The sequence below is a fragment of the Penicillium oxalicum genome, chromosome V (genome assembly GCF_001723175.1).
Source record: "Penicillium oxalicum strain HP7-1 chromosome V, whole genome shotgun sequence".
Taxonomy (NCBI): Eukaryota; Fungi; Ascomycota; class Eurotiomycetes; order Eurotiales; family Aspergillaceae; genus Penicillium; species Penicillium oxalicum.
In genome coordinates this window covers 2123637-2139253 of record NC_064654.1, presented here as the reverse complement: position 1 = coordinate 2139253, position 15617 = coordinate 2123637, and the positions used below count along the sequence as shown (strand labels likewise).

Below are 15617 nucleotides of genomic sequence, written 5' to 3'. Positions count from 1 at the left end.
CGTACAAGACATTGCAGATAAGAAGCGCTGCAAACACTCAAACAGCGACGCCTCAGAGAACTAGCGCCGAGAATCTGGTCTTCCCGACCTTCCAATTCCCAAATCATATGCGTCCAGAGGCACATTTGCTCCTATCCCGGGAATATTGTCGTCGGGTCCAGGGGCAGACGTGGATTCCTCTACAGGCGGTGGTGGACCGCCACCGAGAGGATCCAGGTTGAAGGGTAAGAACCACGCACTGGGTTGATAGAATTCGCCCGTCCCAGAGGGGGCGCTGGGGTCGAGATGACCTGTGAAGAGAGAATGATCGGTCGTTTGAGAATCGACACCGTTGATCGGCGGCGGAGGTGGCATCGGGGGATTGCCGGAGGGCATAAAGTTGGTGGGGTCAAAGTCGGCGAATGAGCCGTACACAAATTGTCGATCTAATTGCGGGAGCTGATCCGGTGGAATGCTAAAGTCGAACGGCGGCTGACCAAAGGACATGGCAGCATCCTGTGAGAAGAGGGAGGGCTGAGGAAAGACGCTACCTGGAGCAGTGGCGGCACTGCCGCTCGCGGACATGTCAAGAGACCGAGTCGGTGACTGGTCCGTAGTTGGATTGGATGCGCCATCCGAGAACTTGCTATTCTTGCGCGGACGAGTTCGACGAGGTATACTGGATCGCGGCGTTGGTGAGAGACTGGCGAAGAAATCTTCGACGCTCTGAAGGTCAGGCTTTTGACCCATGACCGCATCCTCGCCGGACTCCTTCTGTCGGGTATCAGGGTCTTCCCAGTGGAGTCTCGAAACGCCGTGGGGGTATTTGTCAAACCAATCTCCGTATTGGAACATGGGAGCTAGGGAGGTGCCGTTCTGGGCAGACCCAGATCCCCTGATGGCAGCATCGGCAAATTGACGATATCGGTCTTTTGCACTCTCTACCATATAGTGAAACATGCCCCAGTATTTCTTCATCTTGTTGAGGTAACGATAAGTATGGCGCAAGCTCTCCTTTGATCGAGCCTCGAGTTGCGTATTCTTAGAGAAGATCCCCCAGATATGCACCGTGCTTGCCGTGTAGGCACAGTATCCGGCAAAGGGAACCGTAAGTGGATAGGCAGACGCGCGATCGAAGAGCACGGAAATGTGGTGGGCCGCCTCCACGGCCGCCCGGCCAGCGTTGCTCAAGAACGGTTTAGGCATGTCGCGAGGAGGACGACCGCCCGGCGCCAAAGGAATCGCAAACTGATTTAAGAACAGCATGTTCTGGTGGATAATAATGTGGAGGAAGATGAACTGATTAGCAATCTTCTCGGACGCATGAATCTGGAGGTTTTCGTAATTGAATGCCAGGACGCTGGGAAGCGAGGCCGAGAAATCCTCAATTTGTCTTTTCAATTGCATGTAGACGGAGTTTGGATGCCACAGGGGGTGAGGGTCCTTCTTTTTCCCGCCCAGATTCAGATAGTCGACGATGCGCCCCCAGATTACAATGGCTCGAATGATATACGCGGACACGCCCATGTTATCTTTGGGGTTGGAGAGCTGCCCGGAATTTTCAGGTACTGGGTTCGGCACGTCCCCGTCCAAGTCCTCAGTAGGCCCGGGAATTTCCATTTGGAAGTGTGTCTCCTTGATGGGTAGTTGGATCTGCAGAAACTTGTCATTTCCGATCGGTGGCCGCTGGCTGCCCGATGAATTGTATCGGTCCATGAGGAAGCAAGCCCACATGGTGCGCCGTCGGATTTCGCGGTCCGTGAAACTGAGTTGCGCACTGGCGCTGTTTCCTTTGCTTAACAGCGGTTCACTTTCCAGCTCCTGATGTAACTGAAGCGCATATGCCATTCTCAACGCCTGGCCGCCAAAGGACCAGCTTCTTCCACCGTGGCACGTGCCAAACTCGTGGAGTCCGAGAAGGAGAAAGACGGTCAGAATGGTGATGTTCGGTTCGTCGTGTCGGCTCAGAGCAATGGCAGCGGCCGGGTTAGCCCAGTTCTCGCCTCGTAGAAAAGGCGGATCAGAGTTGAGCTGAGGATGTGTGGAGAATCGCGCCGAGACTGCACAAACGGCCAGTATGAGAACAGGAGGAACGGTGCCGGCCTTCAGACGGCGCATGAAGCTAGGCTTATGAAGAAGAAGATATGACTGTCCATAGACACAATCAAAAAAAACCTCTGCGAGATGCTCCTGAATGTCGAGCGAGGGGAGGAACTCGGTTCCTTCAGTCAAAAGACCCGTCCCGTCGTTGGATTTGGGTTCGCGATTCATGGGGAAAGTCTCGGTCTCGTGCAATGGGCGCCGCTCCCATGCGCCCAACTCTCGATCTCGGCCGCAAAAGCCTCATCTGCGCTCCTTTTCTTTTGCGCCTTGGATACAGGAGCCTGCGCAGAAGGCTTGACGACGGACCGCCCGATTGAATGCATGTCTCTCGTCTCATCCTTGGGAATCGTCTTAATCACGCGGTCTTCCATCCGTTTCAACCGTTGTCCAGCATCGCCATATAATCCGTGCGCGGAGCTGCCTTTCTCGTCGTGACTTTATAAACGCACGGTATGCGAGAGCGGGTGCAGTGTTTGCATGCTGGTTTCTCGCCGGAGCACGGATTTTTTCCGGCGACATGCGATGCAGGCCAGCGGAGTCGTTTTCTCTCTTTGCGGCCTTTGTCTTCATTTCACTCCAAGCTGGCGCCGTCTTTATCGAGCGATGTCGAGTCGGGACCATCACCTGCGCCATCTCGTGGGCCATCGTCGCCGTGAGTTCGAGTCCGTCGTTTTCACCCGCCGTTGCGGGGTCTTGAGGCTGTGTACTACCCCGATCGCGGAAGCTTGCAGGACTCTGCGTCTCAAAATCGTCTGGACCAGCAACTGATTCTTCTCTGCCCAAGCTCGGCCTCGAGCCCGCGGCTCTCAATGGCGAGTCAGCGGACTCGGAGGAATCATGACGGGCGGATACCGCAGGATCCGGTCCAGAAGCATCATTCGGCGAACTCGTCGTACTCAAGTCGTCGAAATAGCGCCGAGGAGTTGAGCGCGTTTGATGCGACCAAGCCTCTCCTGGTTCTTGGCTCGATTTTGAGTGGGCTGGTGAGCGACTGCGCAGAGAGACCAAGACACGGGCACTGGAACTCGGCGCGGAGAAGAAATGAGGCAACCGAAGCACGGGAGCGAAATAGTATGGGGAAACAGCGGATAGCGGCTTGGCGGCCATTTATCAGTCGTCGGCATCTTATTTTACTCGCCACTGGTCTACCATCAATTCTTAACTGGATTTGATGGGTCACCACTACGATGAACTGAAGACTTCTTGATCATAGAAACCCAAATATTGAGACGACATTCGCGCAGAGATCGCAGCTGGCTCAACCTCTTCCCCAGGGCCGAAGAACAAGAGCCGTGCATGCTTCTTAAAGTACACGAGGACTTCTATTCAGCCTTCGCATTTGATGAGAGCGTTAAAATCGACTCATCTATGAGCTGTAAAAGTATGAAGTCCTATTGAACATTGCATCGAGTCAAGTTTCATGTCAAGACTGTCGGTTTATCAGCAGCCACTGAAAGCCCGAGCGCCCCGATCTTATGTCAGGTCAATGATAGTCCTGCCTTTCGCACCACCTCTTGACTAGACTCGGGGGCTGTATATTTCACCCCGAGAAAATCTTCATGGGACCCCCTTATGAAGACTTTGGACGTCCCGGCCGGCGGGGAGGGGCCTGTTCAAGGGCACTGAGAATCTCTTCACCAAGAACAAACACGTTGTAGGCTGGAAAGAGAAGCCAGAGCCCGTTTTATAACACATTCAAATTGTCAGTATGGCAGTCTTAAATGTAGAGCAGTCTTGGGGAATAGGGGCTCGCCATACTTTGGAATTGCCCATAGAAAGATGATATCCCAGGTCGTATTATGTCCGATATTTTCAAAGTCTGAGAAGTACTCATTGAGCCCTATCTAGGTTGTCAGTGACTGATTAATCAAGCGGCCTAGTGGAGTGACTTCAACTCACAATAGAGCGCGGTTTTACTCAACGTCATGACTGACGCGATGAACGCCACTAACAAGGCAGTCGCGCCAGTCCTTCCAGCGACTACCTTGTCTCCAGTCAAAAGCCACACCATGCCCTTCTTGAGTTTCTTGTCGCCGCGGCTATTGACAACTGTGGCCCCGTGGTGATAAACAATCCACAGATAATACAAGTAGCCTAGCGTCTCAAACACGTTCATCACGCTCTGCGCGGCAGTGAAGCCATTTCGCTCATTCCACGCAGGCCACCCGTAGATGTAGTCCACGGATCCGTAGAGCGCATAGGGGATCCAGATGGGTGAGTGTAGACTACCCCCCGGCATGCTGTGTGGGCGTAACAGCACATAGCCTGTATCCCATATCACCAGGGGGACTGATACTACGAGCCACACTGTCAGTGCGGCGGATGGAGTATAAACCCATTTTCGGGCAGCTCCGTTTGTGGTCGGTGCCGGAGACGATTTCGCAAGCTGTTTGGCCGCATCCTCTGGAGAAGGGAAATCGCTGGGATGCTGTCGTGTCGACACCATGACGGCTGAATGCAAATGAACACCTTGCGCGGAGGTCACTCTCCTTGTCCACGCTTCAGAAGCAGTAATACGCTACCGTGGTCAGTCAATGAGGGCGGGGACTGGCAAGTGGCGGGACCGCGCAGTAGAGGTCACTTTTTGAAAGATGAATTATTCTGAAGGCCGAGACGCAGGAGTTTCACGGATGCAGCGTGTATGACTCTGCAGTATGCACCTTTGATAGTACCTCATCAGGTGGGGCATTCCTGCTTGGAAGTTGGGGGCGATCCATTCAGCTTGGCTTTTATTGAGCGTCTGAAGGAGCATGGCCAAGTCATGTGATCGACCAGTCCTCCCAGCGTGAGTGCGGTGATCGATGATGTATGATGTTCAGAGAGTTCCCAGTTCCCAGAGTACCACTCCTCCTCCTCCTCTAAATGGTCGGTATGTCCAACCTTGAAACTGACAGCCGCTACGTGTAGGTCCAACGACTAGAAGGCAGTGAGGTGGGCAGCATCACTACCAGAGCTGAAGTATGTCCAGGTGTCCACTGCTCGAGGACAGGCCAACCGTCTACTGGTGATTACTCCACCACTGCTTCCACTTCCTTTGACCCGGCCGCCTCCGGTGACCCGTCCTCTTCCGCCTTTACAGGGGAGCAGTCCGGTCCTGTGGACTGGACAGACCGACCTGAACTTGTTCTTATTCTTGGTAGTACGACTACATGGAAGGGAGAAGGCAGTGGGAGATCAAGTAGTAACTTGTGAGTTGAGTGCTCGATGTGCATACATTTGTACGAGTCCTCATTGCCTATACTGTAGTAGTGATCTGCTACCAGTAGTAAAACTTTGAATTCGTGCCAGTGGGTATGACTAGTAAGTCTTCGGGGCGACAACCTACGACAACCTATCATTCAAGAACAAGGTCAAGTCAAAAAGACCTGGATACCATGTGTGTAAGGCACAAATACAGTCACGTGTCACAAATGCCACTTTGAAACCGGCTTCTAGATTCTAGGCCGTTCCCCCCCCCCAAGCTGGGGGATGAGACTGTGATTCAACACTAGAGATTGCCTCCCAATTTGACTGTGGTAGTGTGACCACTGTATCATCTCTGCGAAGAAGGGGACAAGATGGATGTTGATAGCAGCCAGAAGGTGCGTCGTTCGCCTCCAATAATGGCTCATTCCCTCTCGCCAAGCCGATCGTGAGAGAGTCGGGGTCTAATCCTTGCCGAAGAATGTTGATCGCCTGGCGCGAATTCGCGAAAATCAACGTAAAAGTCGAGCGCGGAAGCAGGAATACGTTCGGGAACTGGAGCAGCGTCTCTCGTCCTACAAGAATGAAGCTCAGCAAAAGGATATCCAACACCGTCTCGCCACGCAGAGATTGGAAGCGGAAAACCGTCAACTACGGGCGCTGCTCGGCTCTCTCGGTATCTCGGGAGAATTGGTTCAACAATACCTCCAGCTCGCGCATCAAGGCGCCGCCGTCAACCAAAAGGTTGCCATCCCTGCGATGCAGCGGCCGACCGAGTCACGCGCCTTCTCACCGTCGGTGCGCTCAGAACCCGAGTCACGACTGAATTCAGCGCGCACAAGCGCCTCAACTGCCTCGAGCGCATCAAGTACAGCATCGGAGACCTCTGCTTTGATCACGAAATGTCCGTCCGCACTCAATGTCGATCCCAGATCCGGGGCCACTATTCCTGCATCGACTGCTGGTGCGCCTGCCAGCTGCACTCTTACGGGCTGCGCGCCGAGCAAGTGTGGACCGAGCGCCGGCGAGTCTCTCGGACCTGAACCCGAAGAGTCTGCAGCTCGGCAAGGGCCCTCCCAAAAGCCCATGGTCTTGCCGCAGACGCAACAAACACCATTGCTGCACTCGCAATCCCAACTACCACATCAGTTACAACAGCCGCCACAACAACCGCAGGACCTGACGCAATTGGAGGCGTCACAATCGAAGCAGGTCAATCCTCCCCTCTGCGAGTGCTCTCCTGGTGATAAGCTGCCTGAGGACGAAGGTGACTTGTTGAACACAACGCTATGCGGCATGGCCGAGGAGCTAATTAACCAATACAATACCGGGGGCATAGACGTGGATGAAATCCGTAAAAGGCTTTGGGCTGGGTTCAAAGCAGGTGCCAAAGGGGATGGCTGCCGCGTGGAGAATCAGATTCTTTTCCAGGTTTTGGATGAGATCAGTAACGGCATATGACCTTGCAGTTGGCTTGAAAAAGTGGATGCATTACTATATTGAGTTGTGGCCACTGGAAACTCGCACTACCATCTATTGCGCTTGCCGTACCACTTGACGGCATACACCAATCCCAGCAACACTGGGACCTCGACGAGAGGACCGACAGTGGCGGCTAGTGCTTGATCGCTGTCCACGCCGAAAGTTGCAATTGCCACCGCGATTGCCAGCTCAAAATTGTTACTTGCCGCTGTGAAACTCTGGGTGCACGACAACTCATATCCGAAGCCACAACGCCGCGTCACCAGCAGCGTTGCCATGAAGATCACAGCAAAGTATACAACCAAGGGTGCGGCCACTCGGACAACGGAGACAATCTGGTGTACCACATGCTGGCCCTGGGACGCGAAAAGGACGATAATCGTGAAGAGCAATCCGATGAGGGATAGAGGGCTGATCCACTTGAGAAATCTTTTCTCATACCGCTCTCCTCCAATTAGAGTGCGCAGTCCAAATCGCGTCAAGATTGCAGCGCCAAGCGGAATGCCGAGGAACACGCCCACGCTTTTCGCAGCAAGCGAGTATTCCAAGTGAATATCGTCGTCACTGATGACGCCAATGAACAAGATGGCAATGGGTGCGAAGAGCACCATTTGCAAGACCGAGTTGATAGCCACAAGAATGGCACAATACTCGTTGTCACCCCCTGCAAGCCCCGTCCATATAAGCACCTATGTTCGCCATCAACCAAAAGGGTTAGTCTTGAACAGAGTTGACAATGCAAAATCGAGCTAAAATCAGCGTACCATTGCAATACATCTTGCAATTCCAACCAAGATCAAGCCTTCTCGCAGACCTTTCTCATCTGGCAGGAAAGCCCAGGATAGTGCCAACTAATGGATCTCCTTGTCAGCCTGCAGCAACCAATTTGGAAATCGGGTGGGACCGATTGACGTGTGCATACCATGAAGAGAGGCGCGATGATCCAATTGACGATCAAACTGAACCCAATCTGAACCCAGAGCGCTTTCTGGCGAAGCGTGTGATGCAGTGCTTCGTATCGCACTTTGCATAAAATGGGGAACATCATCACCAGGAGACCGACGGCTATTTAAACATAATTAGAACACCTGCGTCTTTCAAGCAGAATGAGAGAGAGAGAGAGAGAGAGAGAGAGCCGGGATCACGCTCTTCGAAGAAAAAAAAAATGAAAGAACCAATTCAATCAAGAAGCAAAAGCCTCACTAGAGGAACACGGTAGATAGGGAGACAAACCGATCGGCACAGAGACTCCTACGAATTTCCCCCTCTGCAACGCTGGCCCCGTACTAGGAACAAAATTTCCCAGCAGAATACCAATCAGCATAGCAAGGAAAATCCATACTGCCAAAAAGCGATCTAGAAGCCCTAGCTGGTGGAAAATCGATGCTTGTTCCATATTCTTTTCCTGCGCAGCGCTGTCCAGCTCCGAGACAGGACTATCATGTCCGCCACCACCGCTGGGCTTCTGGCCTGAACGGAGTTGATTGTTCAAATCTAGAATCTCCTTGTTGGCCTCTAGATCTGCCATTTTGGCAAAGTAAAAAAAAGAAGAGAGAAAAAAAAGGTGCAGTTGAACTCGATACTGGATCAAAGTGACAAGTTGAATGAGCCGTATGTCCTTTAATCCGTCGCTTCCTTCCACATCATCCTGATCCAGGCGCGCGTGAATGAACATTTAGGAATGCCTCCGAGCCAATGAGGGGGCCGGTGTGACATCTTGCAAGGAGTGTCTGGACACGTGATTGCCACCGCGGGCTTCTTATCAGATCTTGATAAGAGATTCAGGACAAGGATCGTGTTGTAGGTATAAAAGACCTGGGTTGGAACATATGTAGCACTGGATCTACTTGAGCTACTGATAGCAGCGTCAACTGTCACAGCACTACGAAGCATGATGAATAAACTGGAAAGCATGAAGTCTTGGGCATCACTCATATGATGCTGTGTGCCAGGCTGCTAGTTATAAATCGAGATTTGACTTGACAGAAAGGGATTCAACCAAATCTTCAAGTTGCATTAACAGGATTATCTTCCAATCAAGAATCAACATCGACATTGACTTACAATGTTAGAGTATCATGGATGAAATGAAGTATATATTATGAGTGAGTACTGCACAGTGCACATAGAGCGTTCCGCTCTAATAATTTTTTTTCTTTTTTGGATTCTCCCTGTAGACGTCGATGATACGAAGTCTTTTTTCCCCATCGTGCATTGCCACTCAGTCTCCAACCAGAGGGAAACGGATGTCGAGTAGTGTGTCGAACTCGGATTTAAGTTTCTGCCCGCCTGAAACCATACGGTTTACAACAGCAGGACACAAGGAGCGGTTTCTGTAACAGACGTCTTCTGAGACCAGTCATCTTTAAGGGGGAAAACTCATTCGGGGAGATTCAGAGCCCAGATTCTATGAAGAAATGGACAAGACATGATTTTTATAGCTCCAAGGTTGCCGCACAATAGTATGTCATACAACCTTAGGAGTCAGCCTGCCGCTGCAGCTTCCCGTCCACATAAGCAGCATATTTACCTCGGACCGACCACAGTCATTCCGCTCATTCCTTGGCTGTTGAGTTGCCTTGATTGTTGTCGTCATCTCGGTTAAAAGAGAAAGAGAGAGAGAGAATTCAAAAATCGGCATGCTATCCAAATTTTTTTTTACCATCTGAGGATATCCTCTTACTTGCTTCAGCCTCGGGAATTTGCCCGGTGTGGACATCGATACCGACCCATAGTGATGCCGATTGCACTGCAAGCCGGACTGTGTCCGGTAGTCAGGGGCCAATGCCGAGTAACGCGGCCGTCTTTCCGAAGTGAAAACGGCAAGTCGAAATGGGGCTCGATGGGGCCTTCCAATATCAGCCGCGGTGTCGGCTGCAGAGGTGGAGATGGTGCGATCACTCTTAGTCCCGCCCACTGTCGGGGGAGGGGGGTCACAATGTGTCCCTGCAGGGCGTGCAGCTCACCGTCTTGCCATGACAAGCCCAAGCCATGATTGCGATATACTTGAGGATGCTCAATATGTCGACCGGTGAGGTTCCAGAAATTGAGAATCAATGGGCGTCTTTCTACCGGCCGTTTCGTAGATTGCCGTGAAGAATTCCATAGCGTCCGTCATCTATCCACAAGTCATCCATGGCAAGGGACGCTCTTTGCTTGGCTGAAGGTCTCGCAAGCTACCCCCGTAAAGGCTAAGCGTCTATGCTAACGAGAAAAAAAATGAAAGGAACCACCGGCCATGACCTTGGCTCTCGAATGGATTTGGTCATGAGTGTACTCACAATACCAGTGTTTACTTTCCAGTGTGAAGTACCCGGGTGCCATGTCCGCTGTCGACTGAGCTCAGGCCCAAGAGGCCGCATGTCTGGTGCCGAAAGCCACCGGCGAGAAGATCCCTGCCTGACTCGGTCTTGTTGGTCTTGTTGGTCCTGTCGATTTGCCTGGACTTGACGAGGCCTGGAGCCCCGCACTTTGGGGGGGACTCCCCGGCCGTCTCCACGGCAGCGGCAGGTTGCGCCCTCAGAGATCCCATCGCACTGTTACATCATCGCACTGGCAGTGGGGATTTTCTCTCAGGTCCGGAAAAGAGTTCAGTCGCGTCTTGTTATTGTTGTGACTGCCATTTACTGTCTGTGCCGATGATCGTGCAATCTTTGATCATCGGTGCAATCGGGGGATTCTCACTCGATCCTCATCCGAGAGGCCTGCTGTTTGCCGATGTAATGGCATGGTCACCCAAAACTACAGATACCTCAGCCAAATAGTATAGCTCCCGTTGGCGCTGCTGAACCGTCAGAGTCAATGCTCACTTTGAGAACATTCAAGATACGATACCGGCGCCCAGTGCACCCACGCAAGATCATTGCGTACGACAAGCACTGGCACAGCATGCATCATCCGCATCATCCGCATAGCCCAAAGCCCATTCGTGAACCCTGTGGACACGGCCCACGAATCAGACAGTCTGTTCTGCCCAAAACTGGGTATTTCGGGTAGCTTCCACGGTCCCCCAATTCCCCGGTCTTCGCTCCCCGCGGACCACAAACCAAGAAACAAACGCGACGGGACGGTGGCCAGGTACCGGGAGGGGGGATATTGGATAAACGGTGAGTCTGTATTCTGAAGGCCGACGGAAGTGCGGGATGTGAGCCTATAGGTCCCAAGGTCATGATGGGTACAGTGCATCAGTGCTTGCGCTGCATCCACCGTAGAAAAACAAATACAGATTCTGAGGAGTTTCTCGATCGGGAATGGCCTGTGGGGTCACCTTGGCTTGTCGATGGGGGCTCTCACTCGATCTCTCCAGGGCTACAGTTTCCCTGCGAGTAAACGATGATGACTGGAAGCAGGCAGGCATCCCAGGTTTTTTTTTTGCACGATCACTGTGATCGTATCATTGTAGAAAGAAGTAGGTTTGCTTTTTGATGTTCTCCAGAGGTTCGACCAGGATCGTGATCAATTTGATATGTGTGTGGGACTGCTCAGTGTAGGAGGATGCGGGGAGAGCGATGGATATGATCTCGCGGAGCTGAGTACACCTCTTTCGAGACTTCGCTGTCCACCCGGGGTAATTGCTAGCAGACGCTGTTGCCGTTGGTCAGATACGTAGTGGTGATCCTGGCCCAGAGGCAACCGATCGGAGAATTAACGGAAATAGAGAGCGAGAGCGATGGCCGACCATGGCAGGTAACGATCGAGGCGCAATGCCGAAGTTTACCCCGATCATTTTGGCCTAGTGTGCCGTGGAGAAGCTCCCCAACCATGCATCTGTCGAATCGGTAGAATGATTCTGGAATTTCGCCTCTCGGCAGTGGACGGTGGATCACTGGACATACACGGGGCTCCTGCCCACATCAACAATGGAAGAACCTGCCTATCTCGGGCCCAGCGAGGTTGAGATTCGGCTTCGGAGCGGGATTCAGGATTCCGACTCACAAGGATTGTTTATGAGATGAGTGGAGACACTGGAGAGTGATCCAGACGCAAGTGATCCAAGTATCCACAACACCACAAAGGACAGAGCAAGTAAACTCAATAGCTGAACATGAGCGATATGGCTACACTCGGGATCTCATCAGTCAGCCTGATGCTGATACCCATGCGGAGCATCGTGGTCGAGGACTTGGTTAGTAAGAGGCGGACAGGGATGTTGTCACTGTGCATGAAGTAGAGTAGACTAGCAAACAAGCAGCTGCGTAGCGTGGGATGCAGGGTATCATGTGCATCCTGTGCATCATGTGCAACATGTACCTCCCTCCCGTGCAACCAACGAGGTTCAAGTTGGCTTACCAGCTGTACCATTGACTATCAATCATCTGCTCGGATGCACTACGATATACGGTACCGCTACTTTGGGCTCCAGTGCTACTACGACGAGGCCAAATACACATGGGTAGGATTCAAACGGTAAAAATGGAGACGAGGCGTCCAGTCAGTCCGACCTGCTGAATCCCCAACTGATCGTGCGGTTTTCCTTCTCGGGAAGTCGACGATCCTTGCCGTTTCTCTGGTGTGGTCTCCACATCTTCTGCGTGTTTCTCCCCGCAAGAAAGGCAATTACAGGTGAGGAGTCCAAGGTCAGGGTTCAGTTCCTGACATCAAAAAAGGAAATTACGTGCAATAGCAATCAATTCCCCCCACACCCCCCACCAGACTGACTAGATGATCAGTACCCCTTTCATCGCTTTAAATACAGCTCCGTCTCTCCTCTGCTCTCTCAGAAGGACTAATCTTTTTTCAGGCCCTTCAGCGCAGAGTTGTGTCCCAGCTTCGCCTTTTGCAGAACAACCAAGGGCTGTGGACGAATCCATCCTGTTCAGTCGTCCTTTGACTTTCGAGGAATTGCCATTGAACAAGCGTCCGTTCATCTGAAATCATGAAGCTCGAGTGGCTGGAAGCCACGGTGCTTGCGGCCGCCACGGTTGCTAGTGCAAAGGTATGTTGCCGAATGTACCCCCAGTTGACTTGCGATGACTCCCAAGTTGTTTTTTTTGTGTTTACTAGTGGATCTGACACAAATACTTTTGGTGATATAGGATCTTGCCTACTCTCCCCCCTTCTATCCTTCTCCATGGGCAACCGGTGAAGGTGAATGGGCCGAGGCCTACAAGAAGGCTGTGGACTTTGTTTCTGGTCTGACTCTTGCCGAGAAGGTCAACATCACGACCGGTGCTGGGTAGGTCCATGCGCTGAAGATGATTGCTCTGTGTATGCACATTGCGGCTGACAATTGTGTCCAGATGGGAACAGGAGCGTTGTGTGGGTGAGACCGGCGGTGTCCCTCGGTAAGATTGTACTCTCATCTAATATCCTCTTGGGTCCAGCAAAGGGCAAATCAAATTGACATGCGAACCGTTGAATCAGACTTGGAATGTGGGGAATGTGCATGCAAGATTCTCCTCTCGGCGTTCGTAATGGTGAGACAAACTCTTTCTCAAGGATGATTCACTTCACGCGAAAGACTAACCAACCGAATGTAGCCGACTACAGCTCTGCCTTCCCCGCCGGTGTGAATGTGGCTGCCACCTGGGACCGACGACTCGCGTACCAGCGTGGTACGGCCATGGGCGAGGAGCATCGCGACAAGGGTGTCGACGTGCAGCTTGGCCCCGTCGCTGGTCCATTGGGCAAGAACCCCGACGGTGGTCGTGGCTGGGAAGGCTTTTCTCCCGATCCGGTTCTGACCGGTGTTATGATGGCCGAGACAATCAAGGGTATCCAAGATGCTGGTGTCATTGCTTGCGCCAAGCACTTCATCATGAATGAGCAGGAGCACTTCCGCCAGGCGGGTGAAGCCCAGGGATACGGATTCAATATTTCTCAGAGTTTGAGCTCCAACGTCGATGACAAGACCATGCACGAGCTGTACTTGTGGCCGTTTGTCGATTCGGTTCGGGCCGGTGTGGGTTCCGTCATGTGCTCTTACAACCAGATCAACAACAGCTACGGGTGCTCCAACAGCTACACGCTCAACAAATTGCTCAAGGGCGAGCTCGGCTTTCAGGGCTTCGTCATGAGCGACTGGGGTGCGCACCACAGCGGTGTCGGTGACGCCCTTGCCGGTCTCGACATGTCTATGCCCGGTGATGTGATTCTTGGTAGCCCCTACTCCTTCTGGGGAACTAACTTGACCGTCTCTGTGCTGAACAGCACCATCCCCGAATGGCGTCTGGATGACATGGCCGTTCGTATCATGGCTGCCTACTACAAGGTCGGCAGAGATCGTCATCGCACTCCTCCCAACTTCAGCTCCTGGACCCGCGATGAGTACGGCTACGAGCACTTTATTGTCCAGGAGAACTATGTCAAGCTCAACGAGCGTGTCAATGTTCAACGTGATCATGCCAACGTCATCCGCAAGATTGGCTCCGACAGTATCGTGATGCTCAAGAACAACGGGGGTCTGCCTTTGACTCATCAAGAGCGTCTGGTGGCTATCTTGGGCGAGGATGCTGGTTCCAACGCCTACGGCGCCAACGGCTGCAGTGACCGAGGCTGTGACAACGGTACCTTGGCCATGGGCTGGGGCAGTGGAACGGCCAACTTCCCCTACCTGATCACTCCCGAGCAAGCCATTCAGAATGAGGTTCTCAACTACGGCAACGGTGACACCAATGTCTTTGCTGTCACAGACAACGGTGCCCTCAGCCAAATGGCTGCCCTTGCTTCAACCGCAAGTGTTGCATTGGTGTTCGTCAACGCTGATTCGGGCGAGGGCTACATCAGTGTGGACGGCAACGAGGGCGATCGCAAGAACATGACCCTGTGGAAGAACGGCGAGGAGCTGATCAAGACCGCCACTGCCAACTGCAACAACACCATCGTCATCATGCACACCCCCAACGCCGTCCTGGTCGATTCATGGTACGACAATGAGAACATCACTGCCATTCTGTGGGCTGGTATGCCCGGCCAAGAGAGTGGTCGTAGCTTGGTTGATGTTCTCTACGGCCGCACGAACCCTGGTGGCAAGACCCCCTTCACCTGGGGTAAGGAGCGCAAGGATTGGGGATCTCCTCTTCTGACTAAACCCAACAACGGCCACGGTGCTCCTCAGGATGACTTCACCGATGTTCTGATTGACTATCGCCGTTTCGACAAGGACAACGTGGAGCCCATCTTCGAGTTCGGCTTCGGTCTGAGCTACACCAAATTTGAGTTCTCTGACATCCAGGTCAAGGCGCTGAATCACGGCGAGTACAACGCCACCGTGGGCAAGACCAAGCCTGCCCCTTCGTTGGGCAAGCCTGGTAATGCCTCCGATCATCTGTTCCCCAGCAACATCAACCGTGTGCGCCAGTACCTTTACCCTTACCTGAACTCGACCGATCTGAAGGCGTCTGCCAACGACCCTGACTATGGCATGAATGCATCGGCGTACATTCCTCCCCATGCCACCGACAGCGACCCACAGGACCTTCTCCCCGCCAGCGGACCTTCCGGTGGCAACCCTGGTTTGTTTGAGGATCTTATTGAGGTGACTGCTACTGTCACCAACACCGGCTCAGTTACTGGTGACGAGGTTCCCCAGCTGGTAAGTTCTCCCGAATTCCGACTCCAAGCGCTTTGCGCGAGATTGAGGTTTCTGACAGGAATGTTATATAGTACGTTTCGCTTGGCGGTGCCGATGACCCCGTTAAGGTCCTCCGTGCCTTCGACCGTGTCACGATCGCCCCTGGTCAGAAGCTCCGGTGGACAGCAACCCTCAACCGTCGTGATCTGTCCAACTGGGATGTCCCATCACAGAACTGGATCATCTCAGACGCCCCCAAGAAGGTGTGGGTGGGCAACTCGTCGCGCAAGCTGCCTCTTTCAGCCGATCTGCCCAAGGTGCAGTAAATGATGAACATGAATATTTCTTAGTTGCTCAC

The 15617-nt window shown here is 52.8% G+C and overlaps 6 protein-coding genes across 6 annotated transcripts; 2 read left to right on the top strand and 4 right to left on the bottom strand.

The window, feature by feature from the left end:
• Positions 1–60: 60 nt before the first annotated feature.
• Positions 61–3189, bottom strand: POX_e06777 (uncharacterized protein; the record flags this gene model as incomplete). Its single annotated transcript, XM_050115593.1, has 2 exons — positions 61–2306; positions 2532–3189. 2 exons carry the CDS (start codon positions 3187–3189, stop codon positions 61–63), a joined length of 2904 nt encoding a protein of 967 aa, XP_049968053.1.
• A 596-nt stretch (positions 3190–3785) lies between these two features.
• POX_e06776 (uncharacterized protein) lies at positions 3786–4528 on the bottom strand (the record flags this gene model as incomplete). The annotated part of the gene is made up of 2 exons (XM_050115592.1): positions 3786–3922; positions 3982–4528. The coding sequence occupies 2 exons, from the start codon at positions 4526–4528 to the stop codon at positions 3786–3788; spliced, it is 684 nt and encodes a 227-aa protein (XP_049968052.1).
• Positions 4529–5639: 1111 nt separating this feature from the next.
• POX_e06775 (uncharacterized protein) lies at positions 5640–6726 on the top strand (the record flags this gene model as incomplete). The annotated part of the gene is made up of 2 exons (XM_050115591.1): positions 5640–5663; positions 5746–6726. 2 exons carry the CDS (start codon positions 5640–5642, stop codon positions 6724–6726), a joined length of 1005 nt encoding a protein of 334 aa, XP_049968051.1.
• Positions 6727–6791: 65 nt separating this feature from the next.
• POX_e06774 (Arsenical-resistance protein Acr3) lies at positions 6792–8275 on the bottom strand (the record flags this gene model as incomplete). Its single annotated transcript, XM_050115590.1, has 4 exons — positions 6792–7436; positions 7512–7598; positions 7670–7812; positions 7981–8275. 4 exons carry the CDS (start codon positions 8273–8275, stop codon positions 6792–6794), a joined length of 1170 nt encoding a protein of 389 aa, XP_049968050.1.
• Positions 8276–10649: 2374 nt separating this feature from the next.
• On the bottom strand, positions 10650–10916 carry POX_e06773 (uncharacterized protein; the record flags this gene model as incomplete). Its single annotated transcript, XM_050115589.1, has 1 exon — positions 10650–10916. One exon carries the CDS (start codon positions 10914–10916, stop codon positions 10650–10652), a length of 267 nt encoding a protein of 88 aa, XP_049968049.1.
• Positions 10917–12622: 1706 nt separating this feature from the next.
• Positions 12623–15585, top strand: POX_e06772 (putative beta-glucosidase A; the record flags this gene model as incomplete). The annotated part of the gene is made up of 6 exons (XM_050115588.1): positions 12623–12682; positions 12783–12922; positions 12987–13031; positions 13111–13163; positions 13227–15280; positions 15352–15585. 6 exons carry the CDS (start codon positions 12623–12625, stop codon positions 15583–15585), a joined length of 2586 nt encoding a protein of 861 aa, XP_049968048.1.
• Between the last annotated feature and the right edge of the window lie 32 nt (positions 15586–15617).